The 18824-nt window shown below is 36.1% G+C and overlaps 2 protein-coding genes across 2 annotated transcripts; both read left to right on the forward strand.

Annotated features, from left to right (window-relative positions):
- Positions 1-405: 405 nt before the first annotated feature.
- On the forward strand, positions 406-16632 carry LOC113504610 (zinc carboxypeptidase A 1-like). Its single transcript, XM_026887004.1, has 9 exons — positions 406-2199; positions 8980-9189; positions 10732-10988; positions 11074-11283; positions 11372-11549; positions 11859-12009; positions 13657-13846; positions 15637-15783; positions 16088-16632. Exons 1-9 carry the CDS (start codon positions 1545-1547, stop codon positions 16298-16300), a joined length of 2211 nt encoding a protein of 736 aa, XP_026742805.1. The 5' UTR covers positions 406-1544; the 3' UTR covers positions 16301-16632.
- An 893-nt stretch (positions 16633-17525) lies between these two features.
- On the forward strand, positions 17526-18809 carry LOC113504411. Its single transcript, XM_026886672.1, has 4 exons — positions 17526-17749; positions 17832-17975; positions 18242-18473; positions 18547-18809. The coding sequence occupies exons 1-4, from the start codon at positions 17631-17633 to the stop codon at positions 18664-18666; spliced, it is 615 nt and encodes a 204-aa protein (XP_026742473.1). The 5' UTR covers positions 17526-17630; the 3' UTR covers positions 18667-18809.
- Positions 18810-18824: the final 15 nt, after the last annotated feature.

Here is an 18824-nt window from a genome sequence, read left to right on the forward strand (position 1 = left end):
TTCGCTTGCCACTGTGATGTGACTAGTGTTCTTTAGCCCCTTTTGGGGTTCAAGCTATCACAGTTCATCTTTTTCACCAGTGAGGCAGTGAAAGCCAATCAGATAGAAAGAAAGACAATGTTATGATAGATTATGTCCTCTATATAATACAGCAATTAAGACATTAATTCATTATTTTTTTTAAAACGTCTGTACAAGCGCAGACGACCTCCATAAATCTGAGAAAATGTCTGCTTTCTTTCTTTTCTTCCTCATCGACATAATGTGTCAATCTTATGTATTAGTAATAGTTAATGAATGTTGCGTTGTGAACACGTGAGTTATGTATTGTCTCTATTAGAAAAATTAGGCCAAGAAAAATCGTTTTCCGCACCATTGTTATTGATAGGAACAAAAGCAGTTCACTTCACATTACAACACACAGAACAATGTGGAGACTTACTAGGTCTCAATAGCATATTTGCATTTCTCCTTTTCAGAATTTGTTAATTAATTGTAAATTCAGATAATCGGGTTTAAAATAAAATTTCTGCAATAACTTTCATAAATTACTTCTATGTTATTAATATGCAGAAATCTGGTAACTCGTCACGCTGTATTAGTTCAGATTAGGTACCACTAAGGAGAAATTTGGACATCCACTGCTATAGAAAGCTTGTAGAATTATTTAAACGGAAACTTGACGGGTAGTGATTCCAAATACTACAATATAGCATTTTCGAGTGGAAAGCGATTACAGTGGTATAGACACCCCTAAAGTGCGCACGCGTTACGCGTCACGGCAGCGAGCGCCGCGCGCATGCGCTAAACGAACCGTGAAGCCTGAACTACATTTCACGCGTTGTCGTAGTCACATGTGATGATAAACGATGGAAATTAAATCATATGTTTTATAAATAATATAATTTGATGTTGACATAGCGCGCCATTTGCAACGCTCTGTCAGTTTGCAGCTTTCATTGGGTTAACTAGAAATCTGATTGATTTCGCCGGTCCATTCTACCCGTAAGTATACTCTCAAGCAAATACTAGAGGATCAATAACCGTTAAAACAGATTGCTCTTCTCATATTATCTAAGAGTCGAAAGACTCGATAAAATGTTTTAATATGTTGTAAAAGTTAAATGGAAAATACCTATATGAACTCCACACTCTACACTCTATTCAATACATCAAAATGGTTTTTTTTAATTTCTAATGCAAAATATATTAAGGTTAGGCCTACTTCCTGAAAGTTATTTGTTAAAACATGCACAACCATAACCAATATTAATCAATGGAAATCAAACAGTGCGTAGTGGGTAGGTAAAATAATGAACAAAGATAACGGTGGCTGCGTTAAGTAAAGTAGCAGATACGAAGATAATATGAGCGGATACCGCAGCACCGGTGCTGGTGTAGCTGGCTATGACCCAGTGATCGCGAGCGTTGAAAGCGACATCGCCGCATAATCACAGTGGCAGGGAAGGTGGTCCGGCTGACTACACCGGCGGGCGCAGGACGTACAGTGCGCGCGCAGCTCGCCATGCGCACACGCTCGTCACATGGCGCGTCGCCTGGCGCTGCTTACGCTGCTGGCGTGCGCGGCGGCCGTCCGCCGCCCGCCGATACATTCCGCAGACATCTCCGACTCCGAATCCCTGGACCCTTTCTCCGTGTGGGACGAATACGAAGACTCCTATGAACCCACCCCTCCGCCGCGCATGCGCTCCTCCACGATCGGAGCCAAAGTGCTACTTAAGGGAAAAATCCCTAAAGTGAACGTGACTATGAACGATAAAGGTGAAGAAAAACACGTTAATATTAATATTGAGAGTCATACCAATTTTATAGTAACTAAACCACCACCAGTGAAACCTAATTCGGTGTCCGGTCGTCCTATCGTCCAGATCGGTGATCAATATGTGTACATGGACTCTTCGGAAATAGAGTCCGTGACTCGTCCCTCTACGAAGAGGCCGGAGAGGCCGGCGAGCTCGCGGCGCACGACCCGTCGGCCGAGCACCACTCGCCGGCCACCACCGACCACACGGCGCACCACCACGCGCCCCATGCGCCGCACCACCAAGCCTACCAAATCTCCATACAAAAAGAAAACCAGTTGTCCGCCTAAAAAATCTGGGTGGTTTTCATCATTTTTTGAAGATAGTAAATTGAAGAGAGTTCCTGAGAGACCATCAAAATCAGGTTGGTTTTTAGGTAGGTCTAACTATATTTAATTCCTTAGCCAATATCTTAAAGAGTTGGTTGATTACATGTTACAAGAAGTACTACAAGGCTCCTATTCTGATATTTACAGCGTCCGATGAATGAATGGCAGTTGGATTAAATTTGAAACTATTTCTGTTCTCTTAAGCATTTTGCCAACTTGATAATTAAAAATTTATTGTAATAACCATGAGTGTTCCGTAACGTACTGAATTTCCAATGATTCTGTTAGAAAAATGCTTAGAATAATACAAATAGTGCGGATTCGATCCAATTGCCATTCATTCATCGGCCATTGTAAATAGCAAAATCGGAGCCCTGGTGTCATCACAATTGCGGTCTCGTGAATGTTAATTTCCTGTAAGATAAGGAAAAGTACGGTGCGACTTTCCGAACCACTAAAGTGGGATCATCCTAGACGATATCTTATCTCTACAACCTCTACAGGCCCGAGGCATCGTATAACTCGCTAAATTGACGTGTAACTTAGATGGACACATGCCGAAAAAATTGAGACCAACTTAGATTTACGTCTGACTCTTTCCGCCTTGCCTAAGTTCTACTATAGATTTTGTTAGGTTATCCTTCAAGATTTCTCGACAAATATCAAAAATAAATAGGAAAAAAACAATATTTAGATATTTTCAGTCAATTTCAAAACTGGTAGGTACCTAGATTTTTACCTAGTGTCTAGGAATAACTACTGACTGACTACTGCCAAGTTTCTTGTCAGAGAGTCACTTAGTACTTGACGAACGCGAGAACGTCGCCCTTCGGCAGTTTTAACTTGTTCATGTTTATACGCTACAAAGCTGTATCCAACACTTGCCCTTTCTATATTCTAAATGATATACTTTCTAAGGCACTCAAGAATTATTCGAAACTTTCAATAACATGTCATAAACTGGTATGCAATTAATAAATTAAGTTGACTTAGACCGGATCCGCAGTGGAATTTCCCGCAATAGTCGATTGGAAAATATTCCATAGCATTAAACGTAAGCAAGTACCCAAACACCTCAGCATGGTCGGCTTGCAAGATAACCAGATTTGACTAAACATTAGTGGGTGAATTTCAACAGGTCCAAAAAAATCTTCATTTCCGTGGATTTTTTATTCTTCAACTTTAGAACAATAAAAAATAGTGTTTTCTCAAGTTTTCGATCAGATATGCAGTTTTGCTTAATATCTAGCAGATAGCTTAAAAAACTAACGAGATATACAAGATTGAAAATTCCGTGCCACGGCGATGAAACATGCATGCACGGCAATGAAACAGGAGTCCATGGCAATGAAATGTTATTATAGTGTACAAGAATATTTAAATGATAAAGTTAATCATTGAAACAAAAATAAATACTATTAATTTATACGCAATAATAATAGAATATAATGTGTAAAAATCCAGTCACACATGATATTATTTTTATAATATAACTATAAATAGATACATTCCTGTCTAGTGGCGAAACAAACATAAGTCACAGAAATGAAACACGTGGCCACGGCAATGAAAGGAAACTGTTTTACAAGGCACGGCGATGATATTTTTTTCATTCCCGTGTATTTTTTTTCATTTCCATAGCAAATTTTGTCCACGGAAACCACGGAAATGAGAGCACGGCGATGAAAATCAAGGGGTATAATTCAATTTACTAAAAAACTGGTAATAATTCACAGTAATGAACACTTTACAAATAAGCTAAATATAAATGGCATTGTATTGAATGCTCAATCGAGATTAAAAACTTATTGAAATAGAAGTTAGACCTATCCACGGCGATGAAAGAAAAAATGTCCAGTACCAAAAAAATTGAATACTTTTAATTATAGCTCGAAAACGCAGGCACGTACACACGTCGTTCCTTGTCTAGCCTTTCGACGTTACTTATATGCAACGTTTAACGCAAAACGGGAGCGACGCAAAACGTTAGAATATGCAATATTCTCAAATATGTTTAGGACATGGCGATGAAAGGTAGTTCTGGGACAAATGGTTTTTTATTAACCATACGTTGTATTGTGTAAATATTTGAATAAATGTATTCCGAGTCAATACTCTAACTATTCACGAACCAAATGAAACTAAGTTTTAATATAAATAACGATACATTTTTGATCAATGATGACTTTAATACATCAAGGTGAGTCGTGGACAAACACGGCGATGAAAGATTATGTGGTTTAACTTTTTTTTTTGGAAAACCTATTAATTATATTAATAAAATATTTAGTGCTACAGATAGATTTTTATGTCATCTACCTAAAAAAAAATGTTAGAACATTATAACAATGCTTTTTAGTACCGATTTCATCGATGCCACGCAATTTTTGGGTCCGGGAAATTCACCCTAGTATGTTACATAATATGTTCTAAGGTGGACAGATAGATTTCAGGCTTCAGACATACCTTTAACAATTGTCTAAGATTTTCATTACAATCCGAGTACAACCGATACCCGAAGGGATCTCCATCAGGGACTGACCTTATATAGAGTTATTGCCTTACTGATCGATTGATTCATGCAATCTTAGCTCAACTACGAGCCCCTTTCTCTAAAGTACTTTAAGTTCAAAATCGTCATTATGAAATCCGCAGGCGAGACGGCGAATGACCGAATAAGACTCACTACGAGAGAAAAATGTGGTTTAATATTTCTACTTGTGCTTTCTAATGCGCTTTTTCACGCTTTAAAACATACGCTGTCTTTGTACGATAGCATCATGTCAATGCGCATGTCAACTGTTGGGATAGCTAGTAACTAGTTATTTTAAATGTCCTATTAAAGCTCACGATGGTTTTCTTCGAGTCCATGAAATACGTCTCGTATGATACTTAAATGTAGACGTAATTTTAAGGTTTAAGTAACAAGTCATCAAAATAAAATAACAGCATAACAATAGGTTTAAGTCCTACCTTTAAATATACGGCGTAGGCATTTTTCTATAAATCCCCGGGTCCCTTCAGCTGCCTGAACCTGGATCACGGGATCCGTCGCGCATGCTCAGCGAGTCTCCGGCTGGCCTTAATCCTGTAAAGGACTTCTTCTCAAAGGGTGGGTGTAAAGAGCCCACTCCTCTTAAAAAATTCGCCTCCTGTTTGCCTTTTCCCTTAAGAATTTACCAAAAAAACGCGCACTTCTAATCAGATATGACCCCACACGGGAACATAAAATTGGCATAAAAACTGTATTAATTCTAGTTATTAACTATCTGTGTACCAAGATTCGTCTATCCCCATTCGGTCGAGCGACTTTTTGAACGTTTCGCAAAAAAACCTTATCGTCTCCGATGATGAAATGATGAATTTAACTTTTTAATTAGACTCGATCACTTTATATTCTGCCTTACGCTAACAATAGTCCAGGGTCCCGATTCTGCTATAAAATGAATTAATGAATTAATAAGCCGATGAATTAATGGCAATTGGATTAAATTTGAAATTATTCCTATTCTCTTAAGCATTATGCCAACACAATAATTGAAAATTCATTGTATTGACCTTGAGTGTACCGTCCCATACAACATTTTTAATTATTGTGTAGTAAAAATGCTTAAGAGAATACGAAAAGTTTCATTTTAAGCCAATTTTCATTCATTCATTGGCCATTGTAAATAGCAGAATTGGGGTCCAGGCTTCTCACACTATAAAAAGTATTAAATCCAACTTGCCTTTTTCGCGCGGTTTGCTGAAAAAGAAAGTCAACCGCCATTTTTCGCCAACGTTTACTATCAAAATAAGTTGATGAGCATTCGTAGTAATATAATTAACCTACTCTTTCACAGATGTTCTCGGTTTTGGTTTACGAAAATAAGCTCATTCGCATTTTAATTTTGTATTGACGAAAAACTAACTTGAAGTAGAGTTAAGAAAAATCGTCAAAAAATGGTATCATCATAGGATTCGTTTTTTTGTACAGGTTTTTCTATATATACTTATGTCTTTTAGACAATTCGAATGTTCTAGTAGACATTGACACGGTCCGTTTAAGACGGGTAACGACCACGACGTAAGAATTATTCACGATTGAAATTGTCTCATTCTTATACTAGTGTTCCTTCCCACAATGGTCATTTAATTAGCATCTTTCACATTTTATCAAATCATTTTATACAAAAACAGCAATATTTTTTTCGCCCTAGAATAACAAAAATTGCTTATATTTTATTATTATTATCAGCTATTAGTGTCCCACTGTTAGGCAAAGGCCTTCTATTTACCTCGGTCTATGGCTAATTGAGGCCAGTTTCGTACGAAGGAGTCGTGTTCGTCCTGCCATCTTCTTGGGGTCTGCCTGGAGGTATCATCTTGTCCTTAACTATCCAGTTTGCGGTTGCTTTTTTCTAGAACTCTTAAGACTTGCTTATATACTATTAATTAATACAGAACCCCAAAAAGAAGCTGAAACAGTGTTCACAAACATACGTACATAGCTACCTAAATAAATCGAACTAACCCTGATAAACTGTTATGAACTCAGTCTCGCCTCGGACACATCTCATCAAGATGTTGTTATGGCGGGTCAGTAACACACGTCGCAATCGCTTTCAAATTAAAAGTCCAAAAATGAACCGTCAAGCGACTTCAGAGTGGGTACTCTAGACACGAGTTGCTAAATCTAAAACCAGTTACAGACTGTAGTACAGTTATAAATCGATATTAAACACTAATTGTCTATACAATTATGTACACCTATAGTATAATCAATTAAAGTGAATCTAGAAACGTTATATTTTAAGTTTCCGCTCCAGAAAACCCTGATAAAGGTTAAATAATGACTTACAATAGACTGTCACTTGTTATGCAAAGTCTAAAACCTTCAATGAGAGATTAATTCGTGAAACAATATACTTGAAAAGGTATATACTTTTTAAATGTATTATCTTATACACGATTCTTTTTCTATTGTCTTCAAACTTACAACTAACTTAACCCTACGTATAGGGTTAACTTTCAGTCTCGACGGGTTCAGTTAGATCGACAACTGTATTTTACATAGAGCAACCTCTAAAGTACAATAAAATTTAAATATGATTATAACCATAAAGATGCACAACTCAATAAAGATGGAAGTTATGTTAATGAAGAAAAGCTAGAACCAGCTAAAGCCATTTAGGGGTACGAGTGGTACGACAATTCTAAAATTTGTTTAGTTGGTGGTGTCTGTATTTAAAAACTAATATAATGAAATTGTTTCGCAGCCCAGTTCATGTATCCAGTGACTTTTTTGATAAAAAAATAGGTATTTATGAAATTTGAATAAATTTAAAATGCAATTTTTATTCAATAATGCCTTGAGTAAAATTAAATAGAGCCTTGTAACAATGGCGAGGGGCGCGGGCGGCGGCGTTTTTACCATTTTTAAGAATATATTTCAGATTTCTCTTGTTTAATTTTTCTTCGTACTTATTATCTTAGATGATGAAAAAAAAATAGCGCCTAGGGGTATTTTATGTCGGATACATGAACTGGGCTGCTTTTGTAAGACGACTAAAAAATCACGGTGTATAAATAAACATTCACTTTCAGAAGCTGCAAAGTACAGTATTTCATGCAGTTGAGTTTACTTTCTTTCATTCAGCTTTTATTTTTACTAGGTTTTGTATAAAATGATTACTACTAATTAATTACAGCTAATTTATAAACAAGTGTGTATCTGCAAATCTTCACGTTTCGTTGCAGTTGTAAGAAACATGCACTGACATAATTGCAACAAGCTAAATGATAGTTTTTTCGATTAGATTAATCTAACGGTTAGACAAGTTGCCTATCTTTAAATCCGCATATCTTTTTAAAAGATTAAAGGCTTTAAAGCCACTATTATTTACTTATGCCAATAAGACATTATCTTCTATCAAGTTAAAGTCGTATTCGGGAAAGTTGTTTATAATTACGAAGTCACTTATACACGTAAGATTGTTTTCTCATGTCAATAGCCGCGCTTCGCCAGCCGGTGATTATTCTGTTAACCGCACTATTACATACAAGATGCTTGCTATTCTACAGTTATTATGTTCTTTAAAATAATTGTACAATAAAAGATATATGATGTTTGAATCGTCTGTAGACTGAAATGGGGATAGGGATTCAGCCCTTTCCCCATTTCAAGTTGGTATTTATGTACCAATCTACTACCTATACTACGATAATGCAGCTGTGAATGAAATGTTTTAGAGGGAAATCACCGTTTTCACGCTCTGGCGTGTACTTAACTTCTACCCACAAACAAAAACTTTTTTTTTACTTTTACGACTCAAACTTTTCAATAACTTCAAAAAGATAGAGGAGGTTGAAATTAGATGTTGCATTACGCATATAAAAATGGAAGCTCTCGAAAATTGTCCACTTCGATAACTTGCATTATCTGTGAATATCGCAATTAACCGCCATAAACAATTAAGGAAGTTGTCGCATAGTCCAGTGTCGGGTAGTGCGCAGGCGCATTGCGGATCGCGAGTCATCGCATGCTGCGCCCGCGCCGGCCTCCAGCTCTCGCTCGATACTTCTTGGCCCACTAACATAAAAAAGTTTCTCCTTAAATGTAGTAACTACTGCTCTAAGTTTCCTATAACAAGAATAGGTTGAATGTTGTATTATTAAGCAGTTCCATGCAGCAAGTACAAATTAGAAACAAGTCGGTTCTCGCTAAAGCACGCGTCATGAATGCTCTGGATTGGGTTCTGACTATAATTTGAATCATGCATACATACATATGCAAACTATGTTTGAAGGACCGACTACCCACTTTACAAATACTGTTTTTTTTTCAGGTTTTTTCTCCAAAATATACAATTGGATAATGGAATCCAAATCATCATGGTTTGATGGCAGTTGGTTCTCGGACAATAACAGTGAACCTAAGTTACCCATGACGACGACCACCGCTCGGCCGCTGACGCCGGCGCCCAGCAATTGGTTCCAAACACTAATCGCCAGTGAGGACTTGGATGGCGCGTATCAGACAAACGAGATTACTGTCAGTAAGTAAACAATAACCTTCTAATCATCCATTCGATGTAAAATTAAATATGTAATGTATTTCCAGTCGGTCAGGTTTATGAGAACTAATCCATAAAATACTATGGTATTATTAAATGGTGTAACGGCTTACTCACGCGTATTTATCGGGGGTGCCCGACTAGTTTCGGACCCAACCGGAGTCCTTAATCATGAGCAGACGCGGCCGGATCCCGCCGCGTAAATACGCGTGAGTAAATCGTTACATCATTTAATAATGAATCAGTCTCTCGATAGTTATTATAAAAAAAAGACTATGGAATGGTTGAAGAAAACTCTATATTGAAACGTAGTCCTCAGATATTATTAACTATAAACTTGGCCACCATTCAATGGCGAATGTTATACCTATAGAGAATATTTTATGGTGTAACTTAAGAAAGGTAAACGAAGAAAGGTTTAAGAATAAAACGATACAATAATAGAGACGACCAAGTAAATAAAACTATAGAAACGACCAAATCGAATGTAAAGAAAGTTTATTAGTAGTTTATAGAAAGACACTAAATTGTTTGCCTTTTCTGAGTACCTTAACTAATGAAGTACCTATAGATTAAATTTCGCCATAAAGTGAATGTGTGTAAGTGCAATGTCTAAGTCTGTGCAACACGTTACTATCAAAAAGGGCTAAGTTTTGAGAAGATACACAGTATTAAAACGATACCTCGTCTGTAAATACAGCAGCCACTGTCACTAAGCTAAGTTTAACCTCTCAGCACCTTTAGCAATCAGACTAGATCTTGGAGCACTTTCATCAACATGTCTACAACACATTGCAATACATTGTAACTTCAAGTCTGATGTGATAGATATGTGCAACATACCGAAGTACTTTCACGTCGTTAACCCCAGCCACTTTATAAACAATATCCCGAGCAATACAAACTTCTAATATATTATATACATATATATATTCCGCTTTAATTGCCGTTAACTACGTTCTAGTCTGGTAAACTGTTCTATTTAATTTATTTTTATGACCGCTACCTCGTACTTATACCAAAATAACTTTAAATATTATTCTGAGAAGGTACGATCCGAATACTTACTAAATGATAAGAGAATTAACCAATTTTATATAAATTAATAGCTCTCTCTGCAAACGTTGTTTTGCAATTTAAATTAGTTCTAGTTTAAAAAAAATATTGATACGAAAAATAGATGTTATCCTATTCTCAGACCTACACAATATGCAGCAAAATTACATGAAAATCGTTCGAGCCGATTCGGAGGAGTTCAATTTCGTACACTGTGACATGAGGATTTAATATAAAAGATTGAAAATTACATCACCTTGCATCCTCATTGGCTTTCACAAAAGGGGTATTTATGTGCAAAAAATAAAATCTTTTATGCATGACTCAGAAGAAAGTGAACAATTATTTTGTCTTATCGATGGGCTCAAAACTGCTGTAGTAAGCACGATGGGACCATAATTTCACTTTCGAAACTCATCCTACCAGTATTATATTTTCATTTAAATCATTGTTGGTTTCCCGTTGTAGAGAAGTCGGCAAAGAAATCTTTAAAGAAGACATACAAAGGTTACCAACTGATCAGAACGTATCCAGATGTTAAGTGGAAGGTGCACGAGATGTTGGACTTGCAGGAGGAGGCGCAGGGTTCGGGCATCATGTGGTGGACGTCGCCCTCGCTCAATGGCACCACAGACTTGCTTGTACCACCCGACCTCCTGGCCGACGTCAAAGATCATCTCAAATCAAATAAAATCGACTTTGATGTAGTTATCTGGGACTTACAGGTAAAAACATCGTACAGCAATAGCCGTCATTTTATTCATAAATTAAATGTGCGAACTGTTGAACAACTCTTACTTTTATTCAAAGAAAGCAATAACCTACGAAAATCCGCGACTTTCGAAGAAGCAGAGGCTTGAGTTGGAGCAGCTGCGCGGTCATCCGATGACATGGCGGAGGTATCACCGCTATGCTGATATCCTGCGGTATTTGGAGTACCTGCAACACTCACATTCTGACTTAGTAGAACTTATACCATTGGGAAGATCGTCAGAAGGATTACCACTAGTTGCAGTAAAGGTGCGGACTAAATCTACCAAATTACCGGTAACATCTTATACTCCAGTAATTTGAGGGCCTGTTTTTAATCATAGTCTCTTTTTTATAGATTTCATTAATAGGGAATGACACTTCGATGAATGTAAAAGGGAATAAGAAATGGAAGTTGCGCTCTCGACTAAAACCTGCGGTGTGGCTAGACGGCGGTGCGCATGCGCGTGAGTGGATCGCCCCCGCTGTCGCCACTTGGATGATACACGCGCTTGTCGAGGGCGAAAAGGATAAAGGTATAACGACTGCTTTACAATTCCAGCTCTCATTTCTTGATTTCATTTTTGTAAATATGTACTATTAATGTTCATATGTTTATCCTCTTTTTCGTAACGTTACTTCACCAGTAATCAAATTACGATGGAACTGGTAAGAATTCCACCAACGACCTCTATTTTGTGCCCTACTCAATGTGCGATATTTTTACGAGTACCAGACAGTATCAGATTGTTTACGCTTTGTTTAATTTCTCTTTTGGACGAGTCCAGATGAATCTTCTTTATTGCAACTTGTTGTTGTTTTCATAACCAGTTTTGTATAAACAGGCGCTGAGTACGAAATGCTAAAGGAAGCGGACTTCTACATAATGCCGGTGTTGAACCCCGACGGCTACGAGCACTCGCACACGAACGACCGGCTCTGGAGGAAAACACGTTCGCGACTCGCCGACCACGCCGATGACTACTATGTGGGATGGTCAGTCACACCATTCATAAAACATAACGTGCGCGAAAACTCCACACTTGCGTTATTTTTAAACGATGTCATTTCCTTGGCTTTCTAAACCACCACTTATTAGGAAACTACACACATTGCTTTAATAAAATTAAACTGGTTTAAGTACCAAGCATGTTGTTAAGATGTCTAGTTTTTGTTGCGGTTTTGAAACAAAAAGTATCACAAGAAAGGATGGTAGTAAACGTATTTTGAAAGTGTCTGCAGGTGATGGGGTCTACTTATGATTAGTACCATTAGCAAGCAAAGTTTCGGTCCACTTTTAAATAAAATATAGAGTTTAATCGTAACGAACACATTAGTTACAACTTTTGAATTTTATAAGGTACTTATTACTTAAGAGAAAAAAGTAGCTTCTTTAGAAAGTTACTCGCATATTACAAGTGATGGAGGCTCATGGCATCCTGTTTACGTACCTGAGAATCGATAGTTTTATTTATGTTATTAAGTTGCACCACTCTTAACTTACGTAATCTCTTGACGTCATACGTTTTATTTTTAGAGCTACGGTTTCATTATCCCAGGGCAATACCTGTTTCCTTCTTTAAAAAAACTTGACGTCGGACGTTGAACTAGAGAAAAAGCAGAGACCTCTTTTCTTTTCGGCACTATTAATGATATAACCCTAGATCGGTGGTATCGGTCAGGTGGTCTTAGAAATCTTTGCTCCAACTCTTTTTTCCTCAAAAAGCAAGAATGTTGTGATAGTGGAAGTGAGCCAGGTACACATACGGCATAGAACGGCGTCTACCTTCAGTGTATCAACCAATGTTAAGCCCCCAGCAAATCACTTACCCAGTATTAATAATTTAGGAAACAATTAAAATAGCATTATAATATAAGGAACGCCGAGTAGAGTAGGTATCGTAATTTTGTAAAAAGTTAAGATAGAACAAAAGAAATTTAATTCGGCAATTTTGTTCGGAACCTACAATTATCGTTATCCATGAAATTTAACACATTAGGATAACAGTTCATTACCGCGTAGGCGTGGTAATCCTCATCTATCTGCTTTGTCACTTTCTACAAACATGCTATTATATTATGTCAACTAAGTATATTGATCCAACGTAATTGCATCTAATGACGACATAAATTATTAGCAGACATACGAAAGAAAGGCATTTAAACTAGTAAGACAGGATATGTAAATATGATGCTATAAATTTATGATGGTAATAAATTTTATTTATATCTCAGGTATTAAATTATAAAATAAAATTACTAACACATTAATATAAGACAAGCTTTATATAAACAGATATTTATTAATATTCTTGCACAATTAGCCAAATCAATAGAAACATCTGATCCCCATCACCCTTTGTTAGGAGATAAGAAATATGGTTCTATGAAAATAAATTGTAGCTATTGTGCTATTCGCTACACTAATCTTAGAATGTAAGACTAGAGTCGTGACGAAAGTAAACGCAATCGCGCTACACACCAGAAAATAATTACAATCCTTAAATTAGAACAACATTGTCACACTTTTCACTCTGTACATCTACACAGTGCAATAAATATTCGACAGCAAATCGGGATCTTAGGTTCATCCTATTGGACTTACATCTTCCTATATTGTAATTAACGTATTTTGTGTTTCAGGTTCCCCTGGAATTGGGGTCAGACAGAGTGTGTGGGTGTAGATGCAGATCGCAACTGGGACTACCACTGGGGCGAGAAGGACTCGTCCCAAGACCCCTGTTCTGACAACTACGCAGGCACACACCCGTTCAGCGAACCAGAGACTAGAGCCGTGTCGGAGTTTTTAACTGAACACAGAGGACAAATCAAGGTAACAAACGTTATTTGTCATAGCGGGATAGTCGGGCCCTTTTGTTAATAACGACCATGTGCCATTTACGTTTGCTCGTGGGCATTAATTCGTTGCTAAGCGAAGGCTTTTCTAAATTACTGAACTCACCATACGCTAGTCTTTAGAGTTTAAACAAACTGAAGACCTCCGAGGTGGCTGTTAAAAAATCCTAAACCTACATTAAAAATCTTCTTCTCTGTTCAAAATCTTTTTAAAAGTCATTACGTTGTTTTTCTCTAGTACTTACGGGAGTTATGTTTTTTTTCAGACTAGTCTAATGTTCTTTTGGAGAAAGTGTTCGTTTTTATGCTCATTAGAGAAATTTAAAATATGATCGTGCTTTTCCGTTACACGCTATTAACTTAGAAATCTGAGAAATGTAATAACTACTCGTCATTTCAGCTTTATAAATCATGTTTATTGTAACTACATTATAATAAGATGCATGGTTTAACGTCAAATTTAAACAGCGTCAATATGTCAATGTTGTATAAAATCAAAGAAGCGGTGACCAGCTATAAAATTTTGCATAACAGAAGGCTCTCGTTAACCCGCGAATATAAATCAAGATTGCGGCAATCTTGTTTTCTATCTGTCTTTTTATCGCGTGACGGATGCACACGACGATATCGCCATTCTATGTAGTAATTACCCCTTTACTGTGTTCATTTATATGGGTAATTAGTACCTTTAATTGTTGACTGTAATGAGTTCTTGGGATTCGTTTTCACTTTGATTTAAGTGTCCTAACACTATCCAACGGAAATTTTGTTAATTGCTGCTGACCAATAATTACTTAGGTAGAACTTTCATTATAATTAAATTAATGAAGGTCAATGCCTCAATTGAGAGTATTGGCCCGACTCCATAGATAATAAATTATCTATATTTTCGATATTGTTGATTACTCTTTAATACACGTTATGCCTGCACGCAGCAATGCATTTATTCAAAGAGGTAATGCCAATCAAGGTTACTATAAACATATAGGAAACTCGTCTACGTACGCACAAATTACATTAAGTATTTTAGAATAAACACAAGCGAAGCAGCTGCCTATACTCTAGACACTAAATAGAAATCTAAAGTGATCTCCACCGTCTTTAAGTATAGCAATTTGTCATTCGTTCAAAACCGTAAAGGTAGACCGCACGTCTATCGCGGGAAATTGTGACAGAATACGGTATTTTCCCACATCATTACTTTCAAACGATTTTCTAATATACTTTCAAAACGTGCCCCTAAAAGTATTGATATCAAAGATAATTGTAAATTATAAATCTTAGTCACTCACAAGCCTGCATATTATAACAGCTGTAAGTAGGAGCGTAATAATGTGGTAGCGCGGCGTGAATGCAATCAGAGCTGCAAGCTGTTGCACCTCGATTGTCTTTTTCTAATTTACGGAGAAACTTTTTAATAATTCAATTCAAACATAGACACCAAAACTTTTTTTAGCTTTAAATTATTTTTTACCGTTATTCAAATAACCGTTTCTTTTTACTCAGCTCATAAAATATATTTACAGTAAGTACTCGAAATCGGCAAACAAGAAACAGGATAACAAAAATTAAAACTTCAGTATTGAACAGAATCCTTTGAAAGCAATCCACGACCGACTACCGACACCTCTAGTTCCAGATGTGAAAACAAGAAATTTGGCTTGTATATAGCTGCGTCTTACTTTGACAACTGCCATAATCTTCTTTAAGAAGTGGTTGTAGGTAAAATGTGCACAATAAGTCGTAATCCGTGATTATTTATTACAGCTGTATGTATCTCTGCACGCATACTCTCAAGCGTGGCTGGTGCCGGGTACGCATGCGCGTGAATCGTTCTCAGACGACGGTATGCTCACCGAAATGGGCAAGCTGGCAACCGCAGCCCTTGCAGACATGTACGGCACCAAGTATCAGGTGAACTAAACTTACTATTTTATGGACCTATTCATGGATTTATCATGAGAGAGAGTCGGTTTGTGTATTTATCTGTTGAAGTGGAAAATAAACAGAGGTTTCTGGAAACAGTTTTTATATCTAAAACCGTTGAACTTAGAAGTCTCCTTAATTAAAGCTTTATGTATCTGTGCATTGAGAGTTTTCCCATCTAACAGAAAACTTTCTGTCGCACGAAAAACTTGCACGTAGTATACGCTTGGAGCGTAAAATAATTCTAGACTAAAAACTAGCAGTTGCAGTAAAGCTGAATTTCTTTTTCCAGGTTGGTACCGCTGCCGAGCTTCGCCAACCTGCCTCAGGAATGTCACATGACTGGGCGAAAGCTCGCGCCGGCATAAAATACTCCTACCACGTAGATCTTCGAGACTCATTTGGACCCTATGGTTTCCTACTCCCCGGGTCACAAATAGTGTCCACTGCTCGCGAAACCTGGCAAGCAGTTAAAGCAATCGTAGACAATTTATCGGCAGTTTAAATTATTTTACTATCTTATGTTGGTACCGACATTATGCCCTAAATCTGATTACACTCTATGATCAAATGAAGGGATTAATTTATTTTTGCTTCAAAAAGTAAATTATTGAAACGTTTACTTACATCGTTTTGCCTGTTCCTATTTTAACTCTGTGAACTAATTTGTCATCGCAATGGTGGGTTTTAGAGTTTACTTATCTTGTAAGTAGGAATATGAAAATTCTCGATCAAAGATCAAAAGGATTATGCATTTATAATTTATTTTGTAGTAGATAAGTATTAGATTTCATTATTTTACGAGGAACTTGATTAAATGAGTCGTATTAATAAGTTTTAAACTTATTTTTTTTACATTTCTTAATTCAAATCAAGGTGATTAATTTCATATAGATAAAAATATTACAAGGGTTAAATAACAAAATTTTCCTTGGTATATTTTGTTGTAAAAACAATAAGCGCACGTGTATAAAAAAAGCTTAGTCTAAAATCACTGATTCGAGTTCTATCTGGAGTTCACTTTTTATTTTTAACACTTACCTTGCGTTCATAGGACGCAAGTATTAAATATACTGAACGGTAAAAGAAGACATCCACGTTTTTGATGATATTTCAAAACCATTATGACCGTACTACTCAAGTTACTCGTAATGTTTGTGAAAAAAACCACGGTTGCATGATTTTGTTGGAGTAGATGTTTGTACAAAATAATAGTTGTAAAGCAATGAATTATTATGGTAGGGTTTAAGCAGTGGTGTTTTTTAAGTGAGAAGAAATAAATAATTTTAAATTTACAGCCTTCGTTTGTTTTTTCCTTATTTTGTAATTTTTTTTAAATAATTATGTAATATTAATATAAATGGATGTAAAACATAAAAGTTATAATAACAAATGTGCTTTAAATTACAAATTTAAGCATTATAATTTCCTTAAACTAATCTATTGTAATACATATAATATTATGTCTTTGGATGGCTTCGATTCACAAATCAAATCAGCAGAACGCAGTTTGCTGGATTAGATAGTGTTAACTAGAATTAATAACCTTAATGACAAAAACAACAACACTTAATCATTAAAAACATCTTGAAACAAGGAAGTGACTTGATTGAAAAATCTATTATTGCCTACAATTTCATTATAGTTTGTATAAATAATGGTCTGTGGATTTCATGAAAAACTATTTTTACTCAAGGAATGTTGCCAATGTAATTAAAATATTCTGCTGTCACATAGGCGATGACATCTGACAGGTCGGTTTATTTTCCTATGTCAAAATAATTCGTATCCATACAGATGTAAACAAAGTATTTACAAAAATATTTTTAGTAAAAATGACTGATACAACTAAAATGGTAACGGAATACAATGAAATAGATTCAGCAAAGTTTGAAGATACTATAAGCTCAATACTATGTGGCCTGGGAGCTCAAAAATATATTGATATATTCAAGTAAGAATATTTTTTTGGCGATTGTTTCAACTTTTAAAGTTTCTATTTATTCCTTTACTTTAAATGGTTTCTACTATTGCAGAAAACAAAATATAGATCAATATAGCTTAGCAGAATTATCGGAGGAAGACCTAATAAAACTTGGCGTTGATGATGCAGACGTTAGAAGCCAACTTATGGAGCATGCCAAGCTCATTCCTGCCTATGATGAAGCTTCTATCATAATGTACGATATCTTTTAGTGACTTCTTACTTTAGTTAGCAAACAATGGAAAACCTGAGCTATTGTGTAGTCTTAAAACTCTTAAACCTTTCATTATTTTGGTCCTGAAAAATCAATGCGAATATTTCTTAAATTATTTACGCTCGTCATTTGTTTCGTGCATATTTGATTACGAGAATGTATATTATTATTAAATCTATTACATAAAATAATACCCCAGTAACTATTTCATTAGAAATTTATTATCTAATGAACATAATCTTCTACAGGCCCAATTTAGGTCCAATAGAGATAGTGGATGTTTTTGAAGAATGTACACTATTACTCCATAGAATCCATCTAAGCATGGTCGCCAATAACACAGCCCTTACCAAAACAAAGAAGGTGTCAGACTGTTTGCTTTACAAAGACAAGTATGCATCAAACATAGCCTTGGCTACTTTAAGTGAAATATCTAATATACTTAATTCCATGGACAATGCTGTACACACACAGTTACAGGTAATTAAAAAAAACATTAAAAAAAATTACATCTAGAACTTCAATTTAAGTAACACCGTTTTGTAATTTGCAGCTAACAACCAAACAAGGCATGAACAGCAAGAAAAAGAAACTAATAGTTGGAACAGTTGGCAGCGCTGTTATTGCGATACTGGCATTCCTGCTGAAGCGGTCCCTGAAGCAACTTGAATAAACCCCTTACTTTTAGCCCTAAAACATCTACCTCCTACATGTGTAATTGTGTACCCATATCCTTATTCCAATATTTGTTGCCAAAACATGACATTAAAGTGTGACTAGTGTGTAATGGTAAATAAACAAATCCTTTTTAAAATATTAAACTGTTTAATT

Source organism: Trichoplusia ni, chromosome 22, assembly GCF_003590095.1.
Source record: "Trichoplusia ni isolate ovarian cell line Hi5 chromosome 22, tn1, whole genome shotgun sequence".
NCBI classification, from domain to species: domain Eukaryota; kingdom Metazoa; phylum Arthropoda; class Insecta; order Lepidoptera; family Noctuidae; genus Trichoplusia; species Trichoplusia ni.